Below are 27,564 nucleotides of genomic sequence, written 5' to 3'. Positions count from 1 at the left end.
TCGGATGGGGACCCCTGCTTTGAAGTCTGATATTTCTAGTTCCTCAGGGCCGATTTTAAAATATTTGGTACCCCTGGAAAAAGGGGACCATCAGCTATCAGCCTAAGACCCTTATACTCCTGGGGCCCTTGGGCAACTGCCCACTGAGCCCATATGAATAGACGGCCCTGGTGTTCCCAATTGAAAAAATCCATTACATATTGGGGGCTCTTGAGAACACAGTTGGCTGATGTTTTTTGTACTGTGAATGTGTCTGAGTTTCATTGCGCTTGTGTTGTGACAGTCAGTAACCGTTCGTGGGAGATAACGGGGGGGGGGGCTACAAAAATGCAGGTGTGTCATGACCGTTCCGGGGGGTGTCACAATCCTTGTATGCATAGTCACTGGCCCTGATGGTTTAGTTGCGATGGACATTCTTAGCTACCATAGGGCTGCTCCAAAATCCAATTGTGCGACCGGTGTGCATCCCGTGCTGTGTCTTCGCACACAAGCGGCAGTTCTGAGACACAATGATGGATGTCTCTGTATATAACACAACAGTATTACCATAGTTACTCAGATCGACTGTGTACAAAGACGCCGTAGAAGCGGGATTTGCGTCCGCCTTTGAATCGGACCCACAGTGTTCCTGATTACTGATTAATAAAGTGCTATTCTCACAGCTTTGTGAGGAAGGAGAAGCAGCCAACCGAGAAGGCTTGGCTTAGTTATGGAGTTACCTAATCTTTGTCATACATATATACAAACAAACAAATATTTTAAGTTATGTCACCCACTTATTTGCATAACATATCCCAATTTAGTACCTTACCACATCACTTTTGACGGTGTAGATACGGTCAGCAAGGCTCTCCACAGCTATCCATTTCACAGGCATCTTAGAGATCCGTCCCTGACGGTAATAATCACCACTATATATTTTTTTGGACAGTCCAAAGTCAGCCACACAGACAGTCATGTCATCCCTCAGCCTAGAAAGTGAGAAGATAAGAAAAGCTTCAGCTTAATATGAAATATACATAATCAGTCTTACTAATTTTAGTTCCATGATCCAATTTATAGCTTAGTAAAAATAAAAGTTTGTTTTCTGATGCTCCATAACAGCCTCCTGGTAGGTTACTGGGAAACGTTGCTTGTTTTGGTACTTGTCTATATATAGGTTTACTTTGTTAGTTCAACAAAAAAGTTGTTAAAGCATAGAGAAAGTCTGGTTGGCTATAGCCACTGGAAGATTAAAGTCTTAACCGGTACACATATAGCAGAGATCTTCATGATGAGTAAAACACGGGACATTTATATGAATCACAATTATATGAATCACAAATGTATATGTATGGTCTGTGTTTGTTAAATTAAATGTAAAAATGGTCTGAAGAGAATGGTGGTCATTCCGAGTTATTCGCTCGTTGCCGATTTTCGGTATGCTGCGATTTGCTGCTAAATGCGCATGGTACGCAGCGCGCATGCGCTAAGTTATTTAACTAAAAACTTAGCAGTTTTGCTAGTGTTCATACAACGCTTTTCAGTCGCACTGCTGATCGGTAAGTGATTGACAGGAAAGGGGCGTTTCTGGGAGGTAACTGAGCGTTTTCCGGGAGTGTGCTAAAAAACGCAGGCGTGCCAGGTAAAAACGCAGGAGTGTCTGGAGAAACGGTGGAGTGGCTGGCCGAACGCAGGACGTGTTTGTGACGTCAAACCAGGAACTAAACGGACTGAGCTGATCGCAATCTGTGAGTAGGTCTGGAGCTACTCAGAAACTGCAAAGAATTATTTAGTAGCAGTTCTGCTAATCTTTCGTTCGCAATTCTGCTAAGCTAAGATACACTCCCAGAGGGCGGCGGCTTAGCGTGTGCAATGCTGCTAAAAGCAGCTAGCGAGCGAACAACTCGGAATGAGGGCCAATGTGCAATATACTAACATGCAGTTCCGCGCTGCCAGGTCTCTGTGCAGGAAGTTCTTGCTGCTGAGGTACTCCATACCAGTAGCAATGTCAATCATAAACTTCACCAGCGTCTGTAAAGGCACATGCTAAAACATGCAACAGAAAACAAGAGTTAGCCATGCAGGCTAATTATATGGCCTTTTATATAGTGATCAGATTATCCATACTCAAATTATAAATTATCTTTCCCACTACACCTCACCTCCAGTAATTTTGTTTTGTTAGTTAGAATGAACCTTGGGCCTAATTCAGACCTGATCGCAGCAGCAAAATTGTTCTCTATTGGGCCAAACTATGTGCACTGCAGGAGGGGCAGATATAACGTGCAGAGAGAGTTAGATTTGGGTGGGGTGTGTTTAAACTGAAATCTAAAATGCAGTGTAAAAATAAAGCAGCCAGTATTTACCCTGCACAGAAACAACATAACCCACCCAAATCTAACTCTCTCTGCACATGTTATATTTGCCCCACCTGCAGTGCACATGGGCCCTCATTCCGAGTTGTTCGCTCGCTAGCTAGCTGCTTTTAGCAGCATTGCACACGCTAAGCTGCCGCCCTCTGGGAGTGTATCTTAGCTTAGCAGAATTGCGAACGAAAGATTCGCAGAATTGCGAATAGAAATTTCTTAGCAGTTTCTGAGTAGCTCCAGACTTACTCAGCCATTGCGATCAGTTCAGTCAGTTTCGTTCCTGGTTTGACGTCACAAACACACCCAGCGTTCGCCCAGAAACTCCCCCGTTTCTTCAGACACTCCCGCGTTTTTCCCAGAAACGCCAGCGTTTTTTCGCACACGCCCAGAAAACGGCCAGTTTCCGCCCAGAAACAACCACTTCCTGTCAATCACACTCCGATCACCAGAACGATGAAAAATCCCCGTTATGCCGTGAGTAAAATACCTAACTTTTGAGTAAAATAACTTAAGCGCATGCGCTCTGCGAACCTTGCGCATGCGCAGTAAGCGACTAATCGCAATATAGCGAAACTCGGCAACGAGCGAACAACTCGGAATGAGGGCCATGGTTTTGCCCATCAGAGAACAATTTTGCTGGTGCGATCAGGTCTGAATTGATTCTCGTCTATTTTGGTAGCAAATGTGTATGTACATCATGGCTTTTGTTCTCCCCAATATGGCCATGCAGCTAGCCAGAATGATAAATTTAACTCTAAGATAATGACTTCTGAGTTAAGCATAGTTTGTCTTCATTAAGGTATAACAAGGCTAGCAGAAAAATTTTGCAACTCTCTTGTAACGATCGCACAGATGGATTTATGAAGTGTTTGCCTAACAAATATGGAGAACACAGAGTTTCCTGTTCCCTATGACACTGCTCCTGACTGTTCACACCTTCACCTGACAAAACTATTGATAAAATATAAAGTAAAAATTATATATATGATGGCTTAATCCACATAATTCTTCCCAGGCTGCTAGAGTCACTCACTTAATTTTACTGTATACCACTAGTGTCTGGTGTTGAACTCTCCTTACTTCATCACACTTTCTACATTTAATAAACAATTTACATATCTTCATTCTATCAACAGGTCACATATGTTCAGGCTTGGTCTATGTACACACACATGCATTGTCCAGAAACAGCAATGAAACCATCTGGGCAACTTGCCTGAGGGCCAGATCCAATTCTGGTGGAGAGAAGAAAACTATGCAGGTCTCCATACTTCATGAATGGTAATATGACCATGGGTTTTGGGATTCTTCTGGGGCCTACTTCTATACACACACCTGAAAGAGAAACACAATATAATGACCAGTCAGGCTGATACCTTCTCTAGGACTGAACATGAAGAGTAAACACTACATTAATGATCTCTTTATAGGAAAAGTGCAGGTCATGATAAAAAAAGGGCAGACTAGATGGGCCAAGTGGTCCTTATCTGCCGTCAAATTCTATGTTTCTATTTAACTATTATGCTTGATTTATTCAATGTGTCTCAAGTGGTGAAAATAACTTACTCAAATTAACCCAGAGTGGCCCCTGGGGAGTGAGGGTCCTGCCAGGCCCCTGCCACTGATGATCATCATCATTGATGATATGCAGCACCATCAGCCGTCAGACTGACGGCTGTCGGTGCCTGTTGCAAGTGCAATCAGCTTAGCTCAGCACCTGTGTGAGGAGCTGGGATGTCTCTCGTTGGTGACAGTTGATCATATACTGCAGCAAGTGGTGGCGCAGTGTAGTCAGCTAAGCCCCGGAGAGCTGCACTAGCCCTGTATCCTAGGAACCTGCCTTCACCTGACCGGGGTGCTTAGCCGGCTTCAGTTTGTGACTGCTGATCCTATATCTAGGCGGCATACCCGGCCACTACTGAAAGCATGATAAGCCCGGGAGTCCCGGGAAGCCTGCCTGACCCCTGTCCACCAGCCGCACATGTTACAGTGCAGATAGACCCCAGTTAGCCAAACTACTCTGAGTGTGGGCTCTGGACTTTGATGACCCACCGGGAGTACTGTGAAAGCATAAGGGCTCCCATGGTTACTACAGAACCATAAGGACGACAACATAGTTTCTGAGGTTGAAAAAAGACAATTTTAGGAATTTATCAAGACCATATTTAAAAGTAGTGACCGAGTCCGCTATCACTACTCTCTCAGGCAGGGAATTCCATATACATATTGTCCCTACTGTGAAGAAACCTTTCCGTCTCTTTGTGCAAAATATCCTCTCCTCCAAACTAAGCGGGTGTCCACATGTCTTTTTTGATGTTCTTACCAAAAACAAATCCCCCGCGAGCTCTGTGTATTGACCCCTTATATATTTGTAAATGTTAATCATGTTCCCTCTTAATCTCCTTTTTTCCCAATGTAAACATGCCTAGCCTAGCAAGCCTTTCCTCGTATTCTAGATTCTCCATCCCCTTTATCAATTTGGTTGCTATTCTCTGAGCCTTTTCTAGTTCCAGGATATCCTTTTTGTAGTATGGTGCCCATAATTGTGCACAGTATTTGAGATGTGGCCTCACTAGTGATTTATATAATGGGAGTATAACACTCTCATCCCTTGCATCAATTCCCTACTTAATGCATGCTAATACCTTGTTTGCCTTTTTTGCTGCATTCCTACTTTGGGTACTACTGTTAAGTTTGTTATCTATGTGAACACCTAAATCTTTTTCCAGTACAGAATTCCCTAGTTTCTCTCCGTTTAGTATGTAGGTAGTGTCCTTATTCTTGCTACCAAAGTACATTACAGTACCTTACATTTTTCTATATTGAACCTTACTCTCCATTTTGAAGCCCATACTTCCAGTCAGGATACCGACGCCTGAATCCTGACAGCTGGCAATGCCAGCAGCCAGAATACCAGCGCTACAGGACTATTCCCACTCGTGGATGTCCACAACACCCATAGAGTGGGAATAGAACCTGTGGCAAGCGCAGCGAGACCGCAACAGGGCGAGCACAGTGAACTCGCAAGGGGACTCTTTGCGCTCGCCCTGCTGCCGGCATACTGGTGGCTGGGAAGCTGCTGTCGGTATACTTAAAGGCCGGCATCCCAGCCGCTGGTAAATCATACTGAACCCACTAGGAGAGCCTTATTGCCAGCTATTATCTGATTACACACCATTCCTTCTCCACCTTCCCACCTGACTGTATTGTTCCTCCACTTATTCTGTCACACAGCATGCATGTCACCCTCTGTTCATCCCCATCTGCCTTTGGCCGTCACTCTCTGTCTGTCTGCCTCTCTCATCACCCACTGTCACCCTTTACCTCTGCCCATCACCCCCAACCTGTCACCCTTTGCCTCTGCTTATCACCTTCTCAGTCTCACTCTCTGTCTCACCCTCTGTTCATCACCTTCTGCCTCTGCCTATCACCTTCTGTCTTCATCTGTCTCTCCCCATCACCCTCTGATCATCACCTTCTGCCTCTCCCCATCATCCTCTGCTTCTCCCAGTCACCCTCTGGTTTAAAGTTTAGAGGGGGCACAGATTGGCACTCACATGGCATATTAACGTGTGCCCTACTATGAACTCAGCATGGAGCCAGACCGGTGATCACATGGCGCACTAACGTTTGACATGCTATGAACTCAGCATGGGGCCTAGAAGGAAGGGGGCCCAAAGCATATTATTGCACTTGGGCCCACCACTCTCAAGGTCCACCACTGCATCAGTGGACACACAGGGGGCACATTTGAACCCCTCAGCAAATGACCTGGCTAATTAGTATCTGCCCCTTTTGGCAGCCTTGATCATCAGAGGCTTCTTGGTGCAGTTGAACAATAATCTCATTGCAGAAAAAATTATCCAATCATCGTGCGCTCACTGTGTTCACCATAAAGCAATATTTAAAGATAGATGGAAAAAATAAACAAAATCAAATGATAATAATAATACTCAACTCCAAAACAGTCTCTGTTAGGATGTCAGATCTCTATGAAGTCACTCCTAGAGGGCATCACACGTCTCGTTCAGTCCTCCGGTTGTTTGAATTATGTAAAAAAACATAAAAGCAAATCATAGTGTAGTATGTCCGAAACTTTGTCAAAAATTCGGACAGACTCTAAGAATTCTTCAAATCTTGCTCATAAACAATGCGTACCCAACTTACACCTCATAAATGTAAATGAGGTGTAAGTTGGGTACGCATTGTTTATGAGCAAGATTTGAAGAATTCTTAAGGCCCGTACACACTGGTCGATGTATCGGCCGTTCTCTTGAACGGCCGATACATCGCGGGACCGTCGGCCAGTGTGTACGGGCGATACGTCTGTGAACTCCGTCGTTCACAGACGTATCGCGTCGGCCGCGCAGCACAGCCGACAGCCAATATATCTAACGATATATTGGCGCGTCGCTGTGTGTGTACGGGGCGGTCGTCCGACCGCCCGTACACATGCTGCGGCGGCCGGCGGTGATTGACAGGTGAACTGGGCGGGCGCTCGCCCAGTTCATGACGTCAGTCCCCCGACGGATCGGGCTGTGTGTATGCACAGCACACTGCCCGATCCGTACATAGATATATCTGCAGATCAATTGATCTGCAGATATATCTAATAGTGTGTACCCACCTTTAGAGTCTATCCAAATTTTTGACAAAGTTTCAAACATACTACACTATAATTTGCTTTTATGTTTTTTTACATAATTCAAACAACCGGAGGACTGAACGAGACGTGTGATGCCATTTAGGAGTGACTTCATAGAGATCTGACATCCTAGAGACTGTTTTGGAGTTGAGTATTATTATTATCATTTGATTTTGTTTATTTTTTCCATCTATCTTTAAATATTGCTTTATGGTGAACACAGTGAGCGCACGATGATTGGATAATTTTTTCTGCAATTGTATTCTTCAAGGGGTTTGGTGGCACCATTTTTTCCTTTTTGCTGCATAACTGCTTTGCGCCTTGGATAATTGTTTAATACCATTTTGCCGGAACAATAATCTCATGCTCTGACCGAAATAAGCATATTGTATTCATCATGCTACCATATTTACCAGCATGCCCAATAATGCCCCATTCTATGTGATCTGTTTGTTATTAAATATTGCACTACACATAGAGTCATGTAAGATTTCTCATTAACCTTGGGCAGCGTTTCCCAATCTCTGTCCTCAAGGCACATTAACAGTCCTGATAGCCATACTTGAGCATAGGTGACTTAATTAATACCTCAGTTGTTTTAATTTAACTATATGTGCTGAAGCATGGATTTTCTTAAAACATGGACTGTTAGTGTGCCTTGAGGATGGAGGATGGCAAACACTGCCCTAGGGTGTTTGCTCATCATTAAACAAATATTTGTATACAATAATTTCTGCATATATCTTACCAAGCAACTTAATAACATTTGGATGGTTGAAGTCTTTCATACAGGCCGCTTCGCTCAGAAATTCTTCTATTTCTCTTTGTGAGAAGTTGTCCACTGGAAAAAAAAAAAAAAAAATTATATATATATATATATATATATATATAAATACACAGTATTATAATATTAAGAGAAATGAAATTCAGACTTTTACAAAGTTCGGCTAATGAGATAACTGACAATCCAATTATAGAAGATTAAACTAAGGAACAAACAAACAAACAAACAAACAAACAAACAAACAAACGTTTGAAGTCAATAATAAAGAGCCAATTAAAACCATATTCCTGATTGTTTAATGCTCATTATTTGGTATGATCTTAATATTTGCTGTGTTTACATTTTGGTGTATATTTTCATTATATTTTATAAGTGATTCTGCTACATATTTTAGATTTAACGTAATGATATTTAATGTTGTTTTAAAAATACAATACGAGATCTGTACGGAAAATACTTTTTGTGTGTTCTTTCTGAAAGTAACAAAGATATTTCCTTACACTTCATGGTTTTCACAGCTACACTGTGATTTGTGTTGTCAGGATAGTGCAGCTCCCCCTCCATCACTGAGCCAAATTCACCTTAACAAAGAAAATTCATTATTGCTGGTGACAAATTCATCTCAATCCTACTTTCAAAATCCACATAATTTGCTTTAAAATCCACATGCTCCCATACCTCAATCTGCATTAAAATCCACATGCTCCCATACCTCAATCTGCATTAAAATCCACATGCTCCCATACCTCAATCTGCATTAAAATCCACATGCTCCCATACTTCCCCACATTTAAAACAGGTGGGAATTGGTAGAAGGGTGAACGTGTCGGCACAAAATGCCACTGTACATTTGAGAGGGATATGAACACATGTCCCAGGATGCGGTTCATTTACCGGCTGTCGGGATCCCGGCGGTTAGGATACCAACACTGGAATCCCAACAGCCAGGAAAATGCTGGCGGTTGGAATCTCGACAGAAGGCCGGTATTCCCACTTGGGTGGTGGTCCACGCCACCACCCGAGGTGGAATATAATAGGGTGGCGAGCAAAGCTCAAAGGGTGGCAAGCGCAGCGAGCCTTCGAGGGGACTCACTGCCAGGACTCCGGCGTCGGCCTCCTGAACGCTAGGATCCCTAACGCCGGTATTTCATACCGAATCAGTCACAGGGGTATCCATTGTGCTTGACCACCCTCATTCCATTTGAATGCCACTCGTTCACTGCTGCTTTGTTATGCTGAGTGGAACATATGACTCTTGGCCTGATCAGGACAATGCAATTCTGAGGATATAGGCCAGAAATTGGGTTAGGTCGGGAACAATGCGTTACTTTAGTTTGTATAATATATTCAAACAATAGCTGTGTGTACATAGTAAATGTTAAATAGCTTGCTCAACCATTTCAGGGAAGAGCAAGATTTCCTTTGCAGTTCCTCTATCTGGTAAGGGGAAAAAACCCAACCAAAATGGTGGAAGCTTTCTCAGCCGTTTCTGCAGTAGAACAAGATTTCCCAGTTCCAGGCTGGGGAACTGCAGAGGAAATCTTACTCTTTCTTTGAAATGGTTGAGCATGCGCATGTACTGCAATAGGGTCTATGGCAAACAATGAGGAAGAGTGACACATTTGCATCTCTTTCCCAGTGAGTGTGGTCGGAGGAGGAGTTGTGGTGGAGCGATGGTGCACATATATGGTAATGATATTAATGAATACCCTGTTACAACTCTCTTCTTCCCTGTGCTAAAATCCTCTAACACCTCTGATATGTTTTTGAGCAGAGAATACTCTGTATGTAATACCTAAATGCTCCAAACAATGCTGCTCAAATACAGAGTGTGGAGGAGGCTCTATGTTAGTTACACAGAGCCCTATGTCTTTAACATATACATGGTACAGTGGTATTTAAAATAGGTTCTCACATGTCTCACTCAGCAATTAATGTTGGATGCAAAATTTGTGTTTAATGTACTTAGAAAGCAATATTTTCTCTGATGTGTTTATTGCTCCGTGGCTGCGATGGTGGTCACAGAACAAGATGGCGGTCACAGAAAAAGTATTGCAGCGGTTGTACTGCCGCAATGATTATTAAATAGACTTCCCCATGCAAATGCACATCTGACTGCTGGCACTAAATCTTGTGTATGAGTTGAAGCAATAAAAAGCCCTATCGCACTTGGTGTCCCTAATATTTGCTGGCGTTACTCTAATGGACCTGGGAACCCACTTGATATTTGCTGGCATTGCCCCATACTCCAAACCTATTGGACAGAGGTTCTCTCCCTCTCTGCCAAAATTCTGGGGGAAGTACCTGAGGATCCTTTGTTTTTGGCTGTTTCAGTAGTCGTCTAGATCCATCTCGAACTATAAGAAATCCTTACTATGTCACCTAAATAATGCCGCAAAATCTGTACTTTCTGTGCACTGGAGATCCTCCCCTCCTCCAACGATTAGGGATTGGTTCAAAAGAAATTACCTCTACATGGAAATGGACAATATAATGACTTCTGTTGATGATGGTTATACATCCTTCAGAGACACCTGGTTCAGATGGGTGATTCTCGCCTCTAGGTCTCCCACGACTCCTTAGGCCTACATATATCTGAATGGTTTGTCTTTGCCTTTTTTTTCTATATTGGATCAGGCTCCCTCTTTTCTACTTTGGTTTTTGTTTCTTCCTTCTTTCTCTATCGTCCTAGTGGATGCTGGGGTTCCTGAAAGGACCATGGGGAATAGCGGCTCCGCAGGAGACAGGGCACAAAAAGTAAAGCTTTTTCCGATCAGGTGGTGTGCACTGGCTCCTCCCCCTATGACCCTCCTCCAGACTCCTGTTAGATTTTTGTGCCCGGCCGAGAAGGGTGCAATCTAGGTGGCTCTCCTAAAGAGCTGCTTAGAAAAAGTTTAGCTAGGTTTTTTATTTTACAGTGATTCCTGCTGGCAACAGGATCACTGCAGCGAGGGACTGAGGGGAGAAGGAGTCAACTCACCTGCGTGCAGGATGGATTGGCTTCTTGGCTACTGGACATCAAGCTCCAGAGGGACGATCACGGGTACAGCCTGGATGGTCACCGGAGCCACGCCGCCGGCCCCCTTGCAGATGCTGAAGACAGAAGAGGTCCAGAATCGGCGGCTGAAGACTCCTGCAGTCTTCAAAAGGTAGCGCACAGCACTGCAGCTGTGCGCCATTTTCCTCTCAGCACACTTCACACGGCAGTCACTGAGGGTGCAGGGCGCTGGGAGGGGGGCGCCCTGGGAGGCAAAATGATTACCTATAAAGGCTAAAAATACCTCACATATAGCCCTAGAGGCTATATGGAGATATTTAACCCCTGCCTGATTTCTCTAAATAGCGGGAGACGAGCCCGCCAGAAAAGGGGCGGGGCCTATCTCCTCAGCACACGGCGCCATTTCCTCTCACAGCTCCGCTGGTCAGGACGGCTCCCAAGTCTCTCCCCTGCACTGCACTACAGAAACAGGGTAAAACAGAGAGGGGGGGGCACATTTATGGCGATAATTTGATATAACAAAGCAGCTATAAGGGAGCACTTATTATAAGGCTATCCCTGATATATATATAGCGCTTTTGGTGTGTGCTGGAAAACTCTCCCTCTGTCTCCCCAAAGGGCTAGTGGGTCCTGTCTTCGTTAGGAGCATTCCCTGTGTGTCTGCTGTGTGTCGGTACGTGTGTGTCGACATGTATGAGGACGATATTGGTGTGGAGGCGGAGAAATTGCCAAATATGAGGATGTCACCCCCTAGGGAGTCGACACCGGAATGGATGCCTTTATTTATGGAACTACGGGATAGTGTCAACACGCTAAAGCAGTCGTTTGACGACATGAGGCGGCCGGACAATCAATTAGTGCCTGTCCAGGCGACTCAAACACCGTCAGGGGCTGTGAAACGCCCTTTGCCTCAGTCGGTCGACACAGACCCAGACACAGGCGATGACTCCAGTGGTGACGGTGACGAATCAACCGTATTTTCCAGTAGGGCCACACGTTATATGATTTTGGCAATGAAGGAGGCGTTACATTTAGCTGATACTACAGGTACCACTAAACAGGGTATTATGTGGGGTATGAAAAAACTACCTATAGTTTTTCCTGAATCAGAAGAATTAAATGACGTGTGTAATGAAGCGTGGGTTGCCCCTGATAAAAAACTGATAATTTCAAAGAAATTATTGGCATTATACCCTTTCCCGCCAGAGGTTAGGGAGCGCTGGGAAACACCTCCTAGGGTGGACAAGGCGCTAACACGCTTATCTAAACAAGTGGCGTTACCCTCTCCTGAGACGGCCGCACTTAAAGATCCATCAGATAGGAGGATGGAAAATATCCAAAAAAGTATATACACACATGCAGGTGTTATACTACGACCAGCTGTAGCGACTGCCTGGATGGGCAGTGCTGGGGTAGTTTGGTCAGAGTCCCTGATTGAAAATATTGATACCCTGGACAGGGACAATATTTTACTGTCGTTAGAACAAATAAAGGATGCATTTCTTTATATGCGTGATGCACAGAGGGATATCTGCACACTGGCATCACGGGTAAGTGCTATGTCCATTTCGGCCAGAAGAGCTTTATGGACGCGACAGTGGACAGGCGATGCGGATTCAAAACGGCATATGGAAGTTTTGCCGTATAAAGGGGAGGAGTTATTTGGAGTCGGTCTATCAGATTTGGTGGCCACGGCTACAGCCGGGAAATCCACCTTTCTACCTCAAGTCACTCCCCAACAGAAAAAGGCACCGACTTTTCAACCGCAGCCCTTTCGTTCCTTTAAAAATAAGAGAGCAAAGGGCTATTCATATCTGCCACGAGGCAGAGGTCGAGGGAAGAGACAGCAACACGCAGCTCCTTCCCAGGAACAGAAGCCCTCCCCGGCTTCTACAAAAGCCTCAGCATGACGCTGGGGCTTCTCAAGCGGACTCGGGGACGGTGGGCGGTCGTCTCAAAAATTACAGCGCGCAGTGGGCTCACTCGCAGGTAGATCCCTGGATCCTGCAGATAATATCTCAAGGGTACAGGTTGGAATTAGAGACGGATCCACCTCGCCGTTTCCTGAAGTCTGCTTTACCAACGTCCCCCTCCGAAAGGGAGACGGTTTTGGAAGCCATTCACAAGCTGTACTCTCAGCAGGTGATAGTCAAGGTACCTCTTCTACAACAAGGGAAGGGGTATTATTCCACTCTTTTTGTGGTACCGAAGCCGGATGGCTCGGTAAGGCCTATTCTAAATCTGAAGTCCTTGAACCTGTACATAAAGAAGTTCAAGTTCAAAATGGAGTCACTCAGAGCAGTGATAGCGAACCTGGAAGAGGGGGACTTTATGGTATCCTTGGACATCAAGGATGCGTATCTCCACGTTCCAATTTACCCCTCACACCAGGGGTACCTCAGGTTCGTTGTACAAAACTGTCACTATCAGTTTCAGACGCTGCCGTTCGGATTGTCCACGGCACCTCGGATCTTTACAAAGGTAATGGCCGAGATGATGATTCTTCTTCGAAGAAAAGGCGTATTAATTATCCCATACTTGGACGATCTCCTAATAAGGGCGAGGTCCAGAGAACAGCTAGAGATGGGATTAGCACTGTCTCAAGAAGTGCTAAAACAGCACGGGTGGATTCTGAATATTCCAAAATCCCAGTTAATGCCGACAACTCGTCTGCTGTTCCTAGGGATGATTCTGGACACGGTTCAGAAAAAGGTTTTTCTCCCGGAGGAAAAAGCCAAGGAGTTATCCGACCTTGTCAGGAACCTCCTAAAACCAGGAAAGGTGTCTGTACATCAATGCACAAGAGTCCTGGGAAAAATGGTGGCTTCTTACGAAGCAATTCCATTCGGCAGATTCCACGCAAGAATTTTCCAAAGGGATCTGTTGGACAAATGGTCAGGGTCGCATCTTCAGATGCACCTACGGATAACCCTGTCTCCAAGGACAAGGGTGTCTCTTCTGTGGTGGTTGCAGAGTCCTCATCTATTGGAGGGCCGCAGATTCGGCATACAGGATTGGATCCTGGTGACCACGGACGCCAGCCTGAGAGGCTGGGGAGCAGTCACACAAGGAAGAAACTTCCAGGGAGTATGGACGAGCCTGGAAACGTCTCTTCACATAAACATTCTGGAACTAAGAGCAATATACAATGCTCTAAGCCAGGCAGAACCTCTGCTTCAGGGAAAACCGGTGTTGATCCAGTCGGACAACATCACGGCAGTCGCCCATGTGAACAGACAGGGCGGCACAAGAAGCAGGAGTGCAATGGCAGAAGCTGCAAGGATTCTTCGCTGGGCAGAGAATCATGTGATAGCACTGTCAGCAGTGTTCATCCCGGGAGTGGACAACTGGGAAGCAGACTTCCTCAGCAGACACGATCTTCACCCGGGAGAGTGGGGACTTCATCCAGAAGTCTTCCACATGCTGGTAACCCGTTGGGAAAGACCAATGGTGGACATGATGGCGTCTCGCCTCAACAAAAAACTGGACAGGTATTGCGCCAGGTCAAGAGATCCGCAGGCAATAGCTGTGGACGCGCTGGTAACGCCTTGGGTGTACCAGTCGGTGTATGTGTTTCCTCCTCTGCCTCTCATACCAAAAGTATTGAGAATTATACGGCAAAGAGGCGTAAGAACGATACTAGTGGTTCCGGATTGGCCAAGAAGGACTTGGTACCCGGAACTTCAAGAGATGATCACGGAAGATCCGTGGCCTCTACCTCTAAGGAGGGACTTGCTTCAGCAGGGTCCCTGTCTGTTTCAAGACTTACCGCGGCTGCGTTTGACGGCATGGCGGTTGAACGCCGGATCCTAATGGAAAAAGGCATGCCGGAAGAAGTCATTCCTACTTTGATTAAAGCAAGGAAAGAAGTAACCGTGCAACATTATCACCGAATTTGGCGAAAATATGTTGCGTGGTGCGAAGATCGGAGTGCTCCGACGGAAGAATTTCAACTGGGTCGATTCCTACATTTCCTGCAATCAGGATTGTCTATGGGTCTCAAATTGGGATCTATTAAGGTTCAAATTTCGGCCCTGTCGATTTTCTTTCAAAAAGAATTGGCTTCAGTCCCTGAAGTCCAGACCTTTGTTAAGGGAGTGCTGCATATACAGCCTCCTGTGGTGCCTCCAGTGGCACCGTGGGATCTCAATGTAGTTTTGGATTTTCTAAAATCTCATTGGTTTGAACCACTAAATAAGGTGGATTTGAAATATCTCACTTGGAAAGTGACCATGCTTCTAGCCCTGGCTTCTGCCAGGAGAGTGTCAGAATTGGCAGCTTTATCTTACAAAAGCCCATATCTGATTTTCCATTCGGACAGGGCAGAACTGCGGACTCGTCCGCATTTTCTCCCTAAGGTGGTGTCAGCATTTCATCTGAACCAGCCTATTGTAGTGCCTGCGGCTACAAGTGACTTGGAGGACTCCAAGTTACTGGACGTTGTCAGAGCATTAAAAATATATATTGCAAGAACAGCTGGAGTCAGAAAATCTGACTCGTTGTTTATATTGTATGCACCCAACAAGATGGGTGCTCCTGCGTCTAAGCAGACGATTGCTCGTTGGATCTGTAGCACAATCCAACTGGCACATTCTGTGGCAGGCCTGCCACAGCCTAAATCTGTAAAGGCCCACTCCACAAGGAAGGTGGGCTCATCTTGGGCGGCTGCCCGAGGGGTCTCGGCATTACAACTTTGCCGAGCAGCTACGTGGTCAGGGGAGAACACGTTTGTAAAATTTTACAAATTTGATACTCTGGCTAAGGAGGACCTGGAGTTCTCTCATTCGGTGCTGCAGAGTCATCCGCACTCTCCCGCCCGTTTGGGAGCTTTGGTATAATCCCCATGGTCCTTTCAGGAACCCCAGCATCCACTAGGACGATAGAGAAAATAAGATTTTACTTACCGATAAATCTATTTCTCGGAGTCCGTAGTGGATGCTGGGCGCCCATCCCAAGTGCGGATTATCTGCATAAATTGTACATAGTTATTGTTAACTTATTCGGGTTATTGTTGTAGGAAGCCATCTTTCAGAGGCTCCGCTGTTATCATACTGTTAACTGGGTTTAGATCACAAGTTGTACGGTGTGATTGGTGTGGCTGGTATGAGTCTTACCCGGGATTCAAAATCCTCCCTTATTGTGTACGCTCGTCCGGGCACAGTACCTAACTGGAGTCTGGAGGAGGGTCATAGGGGGAGGAGCCAGTGCACACCACCTGATCGGAAAAAGCTTTACTTTTTGTGCCCTGTCTCCTGCGGAGCCGCTATTCCCCATGGTCCTTTCAGGAACCCCAGCATCCACTACGGACTCCGAGAAATAGATTTATCGGTAAGTAAAATCTTATTTTTTCCCTCTTCCTTTCTTCTTTTCCTCTTTTCCTTTCTTCCTAACCTTCTAGACTAGTGGATCTCAAACTTTTTTTGAATCACGGCACCCTAGAGTATCAGAATTTTTTTCACAGCACCCCTAGGCCAAAAGTTTCTTACTGAGAAATTTAGAAAGAAATATTAAATTACGTTAATTGTACTCATATGTCATCCTTAGGGTTAGTTGTGTGGTGAGGGACAAGATTTGCTTCTGCTTGTCCAAATATTTTATAATTGACAGTCACCAGCACTGGTTTTGCCTATTAATTTGACCAGAAATCATTTTAATTGGTCCTGGACCACCAATCCAGGACACCCATGCAAGTGTCCTGTGGCACCCCAGGGTGCCACGGCACACCGTTTTGAGAACCACTGTTCTAGACATTTTGGATTTTGGTTTGTCGCGTTTACAACACAAGCTTTATTACTATGCTTTATTACTATGCTACCTTTTAATATGTATCAAGGCTCTTATATTGTCACATTAGCCATTTGGTGATACTTTTAGAAGCCGTTAGGGCTTACTGTTTACCTGTGACACCATTACTCTTTCTTGTTGTTTGTACTGAGGACAGTTTGATGTTGTAATCATTGCTCTTCGTATTCTTGTATACGTTCTACATGTCTCACTATGCTGACTTTAATCAAATGTATTTTGCACTAAAAAGCCCTATCACAGGTGATTACACCTGTTTCCACTGGCATTATGTACCTTAGCGAGTGTAGCACATGTAGTACAGCAAAGGCACTTGGCTGCTAGGAAAGTCACATTCATCATTATATAGAACTATGGGGCTAATTCAGAACTGATCGGTGCTGTGCGTGTTCGCACAGCATCGATCAGGCCTGAACTGTGCATCCGCTGGCGCTGCAGTGCGCCGGCACATGGCAGACAGCCAACGGCTGTCTTAGCCCTGCGATCGCTGGGCGGGAGGGGGCGGGCCGGCGGCATTTGGCCACCGTTTAGGGGGCGCAGTCCGGGCAACACAGAAGTGCCCGGACCGTTGGGGGGGGGGGGGGGGGGGGGCCCGCAGTGGCTGCATAACGTCACACGCAGCCGCTGCGACTCGGGCTGCAACGGGTAGCTCCCTGCCAGCGCGCAGGAACTGTGCTGGCTGGGAGCTGTGCTGGCCGGGAGCTGTGCTGGCCGGGAGCTACTCTTCCAGTACAAAAGCATTGTCGCTGTGCAATGCTTTTGTACTTGTGCGGGGAAGGGGAAGGGGGGGTTGCAGCCCTGACATGTCAGGGAAGCTGATTGTAAATGTGCTAAATTTAGTGCCATTGCACTTTACAACTGGGAACAAGACAGTAATATAAAGAGACTGCAGAATAACAGAGGCAAGAACACCCTGCTCGCAAGCTTACAATTTATACACATAGCAAATCAGGCAACTACTGTACTCCCCTGGTCTGAGGGAAGAACACAGTCTTGATAAAGTAAGAGGAGACCCCCGCTGCCAAATCTGAATATATAAGTACAAACCCTGTATAGCGCTGTGCCTCAGGGCAGCTGCATGGCAAGCACAACTCTCCCTGGCCAACACATTCTGCAGCATCATACATGGCAATAATTCCATATCAGCAATAAAGATACTGACATTTAGTGATAATAAGCAGAGAAGAGTTTGAATATCAGATTTGACTATACAACATTTGATTTCAACAAAACATATGTAACATACAGACACCAAGCAGCCAGTCTGGCCAAGACCAGAGTTTCCATATGGATGACCTTAAAATACATGCTTGCCAATTTTGTCACCTGCCAGCCAGATATTCAGGCTTCTCTGCCCAGATATATAAAATGTATTATTATATTTTCTTTATAAGGTGCCACATAATTCCACAGCAGAGAATATACAAAAAACAATGAAACTTTTTATATCATAGGTACAGTAATTGTATGACAACATATCGCAGGTACAATAAATGTAAGATGACATATTGGGGGGTATTCAATTGTTTGAAAAGTCAGTTGGGAGTCTGTTTTTTCCTATCTAATAGGGGGGGAAAAACAGACACCCAATTGACTTTTCAAACAATTGAATTCCAACCATTGTTGGAAATACACAGAGCAATATACTGGCAAACTACAGTAGGTAGAAGGCGGACAAGTGGCAAGGATTGGGTAACTGTCTGGAATCTGACAGGCAAGTGGAGGTGGGTCACCGCGCGGGGAAGACAGCATACTGTTATATATAATAAGCGTGTGCTGTCTTCCCCTCCCATTCTCATAAAATTCACAATATGAGGAACAAGCTCTTCTAGTATTCAGTTACGTTGCTTACCCTCTCCCAACACCTTCCCCAGAGTCAACAGGCTGCTTTCAACCATCACATCTTCCAGTTTCTGCTGCAGATCTGCGCTGATCCCTAAAGTACTCACTATGAAGCAAATTGGAAAAAAAAAGCCTAAATGATCTTATTGTTTTTACTCCGTTAATACAATACATGACATTTAATAAAACCTAAAGCTGGGTACACACTACGCCGACTTGATGGCAGACCCGCCGTTGCACTGCCAGAGCGGCCGATTCAGGTAATATACATTTACCATTTGGCAGCTCCATATGTCAGTCTTCACATCACGCTGGGCAGGCATTTGAATTTGCCCATGCAGCTGTGACGTCAGTCAGGCATAAAGCGTATGGGCAGTCGATGGACCCCCTCCCTGTACACACAGCCAGATGCACCAATATATGTGCAGATATATTGGGCATTGGGTCTGCTGCAGGGCCGGCAAGATAGGTCTGTGAACAACGTCACTCACAGACATATCAGCGGTACACACCCGATGACCCACTTGAGATATATCGCCAGTATGTTCCCAGCTTAGCACTAAAAGATTTATGACATGTTCATTAAAAAAAAAAAAAAAAAACTTCCTTTGCCCAGCAGGTGGCAGCATTTCATTACTGATATGAATACATGTCATGGTTAAATCCAAACAAAGCTGGTTACACCAACTAAGTTATAGCACAGGTTCATATAGAATAAATGCCACAATATCAGTGTATTTGGTAAAGTTAATTGGTGTGGAACAAACTTACATGTCACTTCAATGGCTTTCCTGTTGTAGGATCTCTTTGCTTTGTAATTGACTATAATGTCTGAATCATCCGAATTGACAAAAGCATGTCTAGATAGATAAACAGAAACATTGACAGATGTAAATCATACAGAAATGCTGCCATTCAGCCAAATATGCAGCTGCGAGGAGATGCTGGGACCGTGCCTGGCCGTATTCCAGCAAATGATAACAACAGTGTAACATGAGGTTACAGATCTCGCCACACTTGCAGTGAGAACCCAATCTCTGTTCTGTATCTAGTGTACAGTATACTGTAGGTCACACATTTATTCTTACAGATAATATGCTTAGTCACTTACTGTACTCAGGGCACCTCTGATAAGAAGTGGGAGCAGCTTATTAATTGCTATATTAGAATACATTATGGAGGTGGTTATGTTAATCAGTTACATTTCTCTTATAAACTGCATGCCTCTTGCACTGTGTCATGGGATGTGCATACTGTACACAGTATTGTTGTAGGAGCTATAATTATCCTGCAAGCTTGGTACTTACAGTTTCCAGTTTAGGGTTTTTCTTTTTAGCAATTCATGTACCATGTATGTAGTTCATTTCTAAGTGGTCGACATCCCGACAGTCATAATACAAACAACGGCATCCCGGCGGTCATAATACAGGCAACGGCATCCCGACGGTCATAATGCAGACAACGGCATCCCGGCGGTCATAATACAGGCAACGGCATCCCGGCGGTCATAATACAGGCAACGGCATCCCGACGGTCATAATGCAGACAACGGCATCCCGACGGTCATAATACAGACAACGGCATCCCGACGGTCATAATACAGACAACGGCATCCCGGCGGTCATAATACAAACAACGGCATCCCGACGGTCATAATACAGACAACGGCATCCCGGCGGTCATAATACAGACAACGGCATCCCGGCGGTCATAATACAGACAACGGCATCCCGGCGGTCATAATACAGACAACAGCATCCCGACAGTCATAATACAGACAACGGCATCCCGACGGTCATAATACAGACAACGGCATCCCAGCGGTCATAATACAGACAACGGCATCCCGACAGTCATAATACAGACAACGGCATCCCGACAGTCATAATACAGACAACGGCATCCCGATGGTCATAATACAGACAACGGCATCCCGGCGGTCATAATACAAACAACGGTGGCGGTCATAATACAGACAACAGCATCCCGACAGTCATAATACAGACAACGGCATCCCGACGGTCAGAATCCCCATGGATCCCAATGGAAAATACTGGGATCGAGAGAGGGTGAGGGTTTGGGTTAGCCTGGGGAGAAGGGGGGGGGGGGGGGGCGGTGTTTAGGGTGAGTCTGCGGGAGGGGGTGGTTAGGGTTAAAATACTCACTAGGATCCATCAGGATTTTGAACATCGGAATACCATTGTCAGCATTCCCACTGTTGGGATCTCAACAGCCGGGATATCAATACCAACCCCATACACCACACTAACAGTACATAATAACATTACCCTATTACTTTAATTAGTAGTATTGTGTGTCATAAAATCAGTCTAATAAATACAATTCATACATATTGTACTTATGGTCTAATTCAGAGATGTATGCAAACCCAATGGTTATGTACATGATCTGTATGTAGTACACGTGCAGATCTGTGTCTGTGATAGTGGTCGCAGGGTGTCTGTGACAGCAGACGGAGGGCTCCTGCTGTGGCCACTGAGGACAGGGAAGGGGCAGCGATGACCACCGAAATGGGGCGTAACCAATGTTGATGCAGATAATCCAATGCTGCATTCTCAGATGCAGCAGCAGATCAGAGTAGCCGGCAGGAGGAGTCTAGACACCTTCCGCGGCATAAGTATAGTATCGCACAGATGCTGCGTACAAAGACACAGCAGTGGTGCAATAGTGTCCATCTCTGAATCAGGCCTTTAATCCAGTGCCAAATAACTATGAAATATCCCAAATAATATAACTTTTATAACCAGAATTCTTATCCGATGGTCTAATAACATTCCTTTTTAGAGTGGAGAGATAGTATGAGCTCTAAAGGGGGGTACTGACGGGGGAGATGTGTGCTGAGCGATCTTAACACAGACCGCTCAGCACACATCTCTCCCCCCGCTCAGCACAGCACAATGGGCCATACACACGCAGATCCGTGCTTAAAATCTAGTCTAGTCAATCTAGTCAGATTGTTTAGATTTTAAACACGGATCTCTCCGTGTGTACCCCCCTTAACATACAGGTAATAGGACGACCTAGATAGAGACATTTTCCATGCTGATAGCAGTACTACACCCTTAGTATAGAATCACTTAACAAGGCTTCCGCTAAGCAGGGAGACCTACAGAAAGCTGGATGTGCCTCATATGATGCTCCCTCTGCCTACTGATATCATGTATGTGCCTGCGATGACAGAAACATAATAACATTCTTTCTATTTGCTTCATTTCCCTGGTATGTCATTTATGCTGTGTTTAAACTTCAGGTTCCGTTCTGCTATTAGAGATGTATCAGGGTGTGAATCACAAAAACAACAGAAGTAACGCGGCATCTATTGTCTGCAATTACACTTCACTTGCTTTCAGCGTAAGTTTTTCCTCACCAGATGGTGGTTTTCATACTTTAGATTAACATTCATTACGTAATTCTATCCAGTGTTATTAGGTTAGGCTGGAAATAGCAGCCATATCATTCAGACATTGTACTTCACTCAGAAAATCACTTTCGGTTATCAGAAAATGATTATGGCAATTACAGTGTCATCCTCACATTATATTATTTATGCAAGAACATATCAATGTCACTACAATAAAACAATTTAGAGGTCGATCCACTTAGCCACAAAGGGTGCAATGTGCCATTGCTGTGGTGATTCAACATCAGCAACAGCACACAATGCTGCACCCAAATTGCACAAAATTGCTCGGACCGCTATGGGGTGGTGAGCACTTTTGTGCGTATTTGGGCCACCGTAAGGTACGCCTGCACCCGCGAGATCATCGCAGCTAATTGGATTGATTCCTTGGTATTAAATGTAACATTTAAAACAACAGTAGACATAGTACATTAGCATACCATACAATATTTATCTATAAACTATATTTTCATGATGTATTAGTGCCAACTACTGGGTTTTCATTTATTATAAGACAGTGGTTCTTAACCTGGTGTACCAGTACCCCCAGAGGTACTCACTGTGATGTTCATGGGTAGTAATTGAACAAATGTCAGTAATGGCGGGATCGCCCAGGGGATAATGACAGGTCCATTCATTATTCCTTAAAGTAGGTGAAAAGATTAATTGTCACCTACTTTTGTGGAAATTAAGTATTCATTACATAGGTAATGCAGGAAGTATCATGGATATCTCCTGCTTACCTTGCAGCCCCTATACTGTCTGCAGTCCCCATACACTAATATGGGACCCTTCATTCATCAAACTCCAAACACTGAAAGTTTATGGTGAAGGAACTGGCACCATGTTCAGCACCTGCCCTCTGAGCATTACTAAGCTGATCTCTGTGAGTGCAGAAATCAGTTGCAGCAAGGGTAATAACAAACAGTCCCCTCTAATACACACTTGGCAGTGTCATGGCATGACTCGGTAGCGCTGAACGTTTTTATGTGCGCCTTTTTCTATTAAATGCGTCTTATTCACAAAATGATGCAAATAGGATGCACAAGCAGAGTATGCTGATTAAAGTGATATTCTCTGTGCATCTGTGACTGTGTCTGCATATGAAATGGAATGTTACATTTAGCTTACAATTTCGTATGCAGAAACAGCCGAAGATGCACACAGAATATAGGCATGGTGCATATAATTTTAATTAGAGATGAGCGGGTTCGGATTTACTCGGTTCTTAACGCCAGAATTATCGCAAGTTCTTTTTTTCTGGATTTCTCTTATTGGCTAACCAAAACACGTGACGTCCGTGAGCCAATAAGGAGATCCGAGTAAATCCGAGTAAAACCGAACCCGCTCATCTCTAATTTTAATCAGCATAAGCTGCTTGTGCGTCCTATTCACACAGCGATGCGAATAAGATGCTTTTTTGACAAAAAAAAGATGCCCAACGCTAACCCGCTATGTGGCGTATTGAGGCTGGATGTATAAGGACACATCTGTAGTTACATACTGTACATCTTCTTCCCATAATTAATGTAAAAAAAGAAATCAACAAATTTTGATGACCATGCTGGAAACAATTATCATCAGTTAGTTGTGTATACTTACCCAAATTCTATCTCTTTTTTCCTTCTAACGAACATTACGGAGCCGTAAATGATTAATAGAAGGATCATTAAGCTGCAGATAAAGCCAAGCAATATCAAGTAGGGGCTGCCATGTCCTGATGCTGGAGTTGAAGATGTTGCAGATGCAACCGAACCTGAAAAAAAATGTTAAAGCAAAGCAATTTAAAATATACATACTGCATAATGTATGGGGCGTGATTATACATACTGCATAATGTATGGGGCGTGATTAGGCAATCTTAACTTACTGGAGGTCTGTAACATCGCTTTATCATTTCTAGAACAGGAACATATTTATCAGTCTATAAAGTGGCTTTGGTACAACTCTCTATGGGCCTAATTCACTAAGGATTGCAAATGCAAAGCTACTCGCAGCAACTTTGCAACTGCAGTCCTTAGCAATGCAAAGTAGGAGGAAGTGCATGCCAACTCCTCCCTGCATCTGTGATGCAATCAGTCGCATCTCAGATGAACATCGTGACCATGTTCATCTGCGACGGCAGGCTGCGTAAGATTCAGCTTTCTCAGCCTTGTCGTCACAGTGCGGCTTCCGAAGCATTCCTTAGCCTCGCCACACCTGCAAAACGGCCGCCTCCATCCCTCCCCGCGAAACACCTCTGTCTGTCAATCAGGCAAAGGCGTTTGCATATCTGCGCAGCGATCATAGATCCCATTCTGCACATATACCGAACAGGTACTGCGTAGGACTCAAACGTCGGGAAATGAGGAAAGGATCGCATGAGCGATCCTTATTGAATTAGCCCCTATGTCTCTCCTCCATATCGCTCATGTTGGTAATCCTATCACCATGTATGTATCACTGTGTGCTAGAGTCCACTGTGCATGCGCAGATCTTCAGGAAAATGTTACTAGCAAGAGGTAAGTATAATCAATGTGTGCAGGGTGAGAAGTCCGGGCCTATGACGGGGGAGCTTGTGTGCACAGCACAGCCTGCTCCCATTATAAATACTGTATGCCATTATGGTTTTTTCTCTGAAATTGTGCTTTTGGATGTCCTGATGTGATCCGCACATACAGTATTGTGACTACAATTCTTGGAATATCTTCTGTTCCCTTTATTTTTATTCTGATATCTGAATTATTGTATATGTACCATTGTTTGTGTGACTATTATTCATTTAAAACAATTTTGTAAAAATAATAAATAAATATGCCACTGCTCATAGTTTACATGTGCATTTTCCACTACAAAATCAGTACATTCTGTGATAATACCTCATCATTCATAGGCCGGTATCCAATTAGCTCAGATAATTATTTTCCTGAGGCACCCGAGGCATAATCCCCAATAAGCACTGGGTATCGGTAAACCAGTGGGGAACAGGGGCCAAAGTGCCGGGGGACATTGGGCCACAGCTGGGCAGCAGGGCACTGTATCACGGAGGCAGGAGAGGGTGCAGACGCCAGCGTACCTGGATGCATTGCCGTTGTCTGAGCCGTCCTCCTCACTCATGGGGCAGGCTGGCAAATGGGTTGCACAGTGAGAACCCCACGGCAGAGGCACCGAGCACATCCCGGTACCATGTTCGTTACCGCTGTCCCAATCACCCCGGCCAGGCTGAGCAGCAGCACTGAAGGCTGCCTATCAAGGATTATGCTTCAGGTGCCATTATCCATGGTGAATACATTATCCATGGTAAATTACTGTGAATAATTGGCCACCCCCCACAGAATGAATTTGTACAGAATATAATACATATAGCATATTTTTATTATCTAATACACTTACAATGACTATTATGCTCATGTCCAAGGATGATGATATATTGGATGACTACTTAGCGCGTACTGTACACATAGGCAAACACACTGGGGTCCGGTTGCCTGGAAACACCCCTCCTCTTGGACAGTGGCTCAAATTTTAACAATAGCAAATAGTATACGTATAATGCAATTACTAGAGCTGCTGCAACATGCAGTTTAAGGGACAGAGTGGAGCTGCTGCACATACCCAATATAGCAGCTTCTTTTATAAAGTTTGCTGTATGTGTGGATCTGAGTGCTCAACCAGTGCACTGAGAGTAGCTGCCAACAAGAAGAGACAGGTGCCTTACCATGAGGTGGGAGAATGTGTGCTTAGAAAGTGCAGTTCTGTCTCCTACTAGTTCTATTATGTTAATGCTTTTATTTATTTATCATGGGATGTTTAACCTTTTCGTGACCACTTATGTAATTTATATGAGTTAAAAGTTTGATACAGCCTATACTATAGACTAACTATTGTGTTAAAACATAATAATGTGTTTCATACACTATCCAGTTTATAAAAAGACCAAGACTCCCTCAGACACCCGCACTTGCTCCAATGTTCCGCACAGTGGCAGATTGTAGATTATATTTGGAAACCCCATCTAGAAATCCTGCGTTTTACCCGGTACATGATACATTCATCAGCTAAGTGTAATTAGAAGATATTTGAACAAAAGTCTAAAGATTTTTTTTAGATTGTGAAGTATAATGTACATCCAAATAGTAGTAATAATAATAATAATAATAATGAGAAGAATATAATACGTGCCCTAATCAATATTAAATGAATTACCCTACTTGTTTTACCATGTGCTGAAATGGACTGAATGAAACTTATTTATTACACCAAACAAATTTGCTGATTGCAACAGCAATATAATAACGTAATTGCAAGTAAAGAAAATAATAATCACAACAATGGACCGCAACTGAAACATCAAATATATAGATGAAAATAAATATTACCAATACAGCTGCCAAACTTCAGTAGCCAAATTATTATAAACTAAAAACATGTTAAAAAATAGATTAGAAACAGCTTCTCACCATTACTCGGAATAAAAAGTTGCACCGCCTGGCTATATGGGCCATCACCTCCCACTGTGTAGCAGGCAACGTACACAGTGCAAGTGGCATTAGCGGCTTTGATGGGAATAACCACAGTAGTTGAATTGGAAGTCCCAAAATATGTTATGTCCTAGAAAAGAATAACACAACAAATAAACAAAGAGAACTGCAAGTTCTATTTTTCTGATAGGAAAGAAAGATTAGCATGAGATTATTTGAGATCAGACTTGAGGGAAGACGCATCAAGCCTTGGAGAAAGTGGAGTAGTTTGGCCAAAGCAACCAATCAGCTTATAACTGTCTTTTCAAACACTGTTAGATAAAAGACAGAATTTGATTGGTTACTTTGGGCAACTTCTCTGCTTTATCTCTCTCCAATGCTTGATAAATCTCCCCCATGTGGGCTTGGCATTTCTATTATGTTGCTCAAATTATTTGAGTTTTACCTTAGGACAGTGGGATACATGTTTGTATCACAGATCAGCTTAGTACAGTCATTTGTATTTTGCTGAACAATTGCACCCGTAATTGAGTAACAAATGCAAAATGTGGTCACTTGGAATCAAAATACACTCCATGTAGTGTAGTTCCAACAATGGTGGTCATTCCGAGTTGTTCGCTCGCAAGCTGCTTTTAGCAGCTTTGCACACGCTAAGCCGCCGCCTACTGGGAGTGAATCTTAGCATAGTAAAATTGCGAACGAAAGATTAGCAGAATTGCGAATAGACACTTCTTAGCAGTTTCTGAGTAGCTCCAGACTTACTCGGCAACTGCGATCAGTTCAGTCAGTTTCGTTCCTGGTTTGACGTCACAAACACACCAAGCGTTCCCCTAGACACTCCCCCGTTTCTTCAGACACTCCCGCGTTTTTCCCAGAAACGGCAGCGTTTTTTCACACACACCCATAAAACGGCCAGTTTCCGCCCAGAAACACCCACTTCCTGTCAATCACATTACGATCACCAGAACGAAGAAAAAACCTCGTAATGCCGTGAGTAAAATACCTAACTGCATAGCAAATTTTCTTGGCGCAGTCGCAGTGCGAACATTGCGCATGCGCAGTTAGCGGAAAATCGCTGCGATGCGAAGAAAATTACAGAGCGAACAACTCGGAATGAGGGCCAATGATGCATCTGATGTAGCCAGCAAGGCTGTAAGTTAGCAAATACTGAACAATAAATGCTACACTGATTCAGAGAAGGAAAAATAGCAATAAATAGTAAAATACGGCTGATAAATGTATTGCGGGCATAACACAGGGG

General features: G+C 44.4%; 1 protein-coding gene across 1 annotated transcript in view; it reads right to left on the bottom strand.

Moving 5' to 3' along the window:
* The window catches only part of MERTK (MER proto-oncogene, tyrosine kinase), a 236,034-nt gene that overhangs the window by 14,620 nt on the left and 193,850 nt on the right, over window positions 1-27,564 (bottom strand). The window contains exons 9-17 of the mRNA XM_063918101.1: window positions 26,283-26,433; window positions 23,446-23,599; window positions 19,194-19,282; window positions 18,433-18,528; window positions 8,281-8,361; window positions 7,745-7,837; window positions 3,568-3,686; window positions 1,919-2,028; window positions 812-971 (exon numbers count right to left, since the gene is read on the bottom strand). Of these exons, the coding sequence (XP_063774171.1) occupies window positions 812-971; window positions 1,919-2,028; window positions 3,568-3,686; window positions 7,745-7,837; window positions 8,281-8,361; window positions 18,433-18,528; window positions 19,194-19,282; window positions 23,446-23,599; window positions 26,283-26,433 (1,053 nt within the window). The remainder of the gene's footprint in view (window positions 1-811; window positions 972-1,918; window positions 2,029-3,567; window positions 3,687-7,744; window positions 7,838-8,280; window positions 8,362-18,432; window positions 18,529-19,193; window positions 19,283-23,445; window positions 23,600-26,282; window positions 26,434-27,564) is intronic.

The sequence above is a fragment of the Pseudophryne corroboree genome, chromosome 4 (assembly GCF_028390025.1).
Source record: "Pseudophryne corroboree isolate aPseCor3 chromosome 4, aPseCor3.hap2, whole genome shotgun sequence".
Lineage (NCBI taxonomy): Eukaryota > Metazoa > Chordata > Amphibia > Anura > Myobatrachidae > Pseudophryne > Pseudophryne corroboree.
Note: the sequence above shows the minus strand (reverse complement) of the source record. Positions and strands in the feature narration are given on the sequence as shown.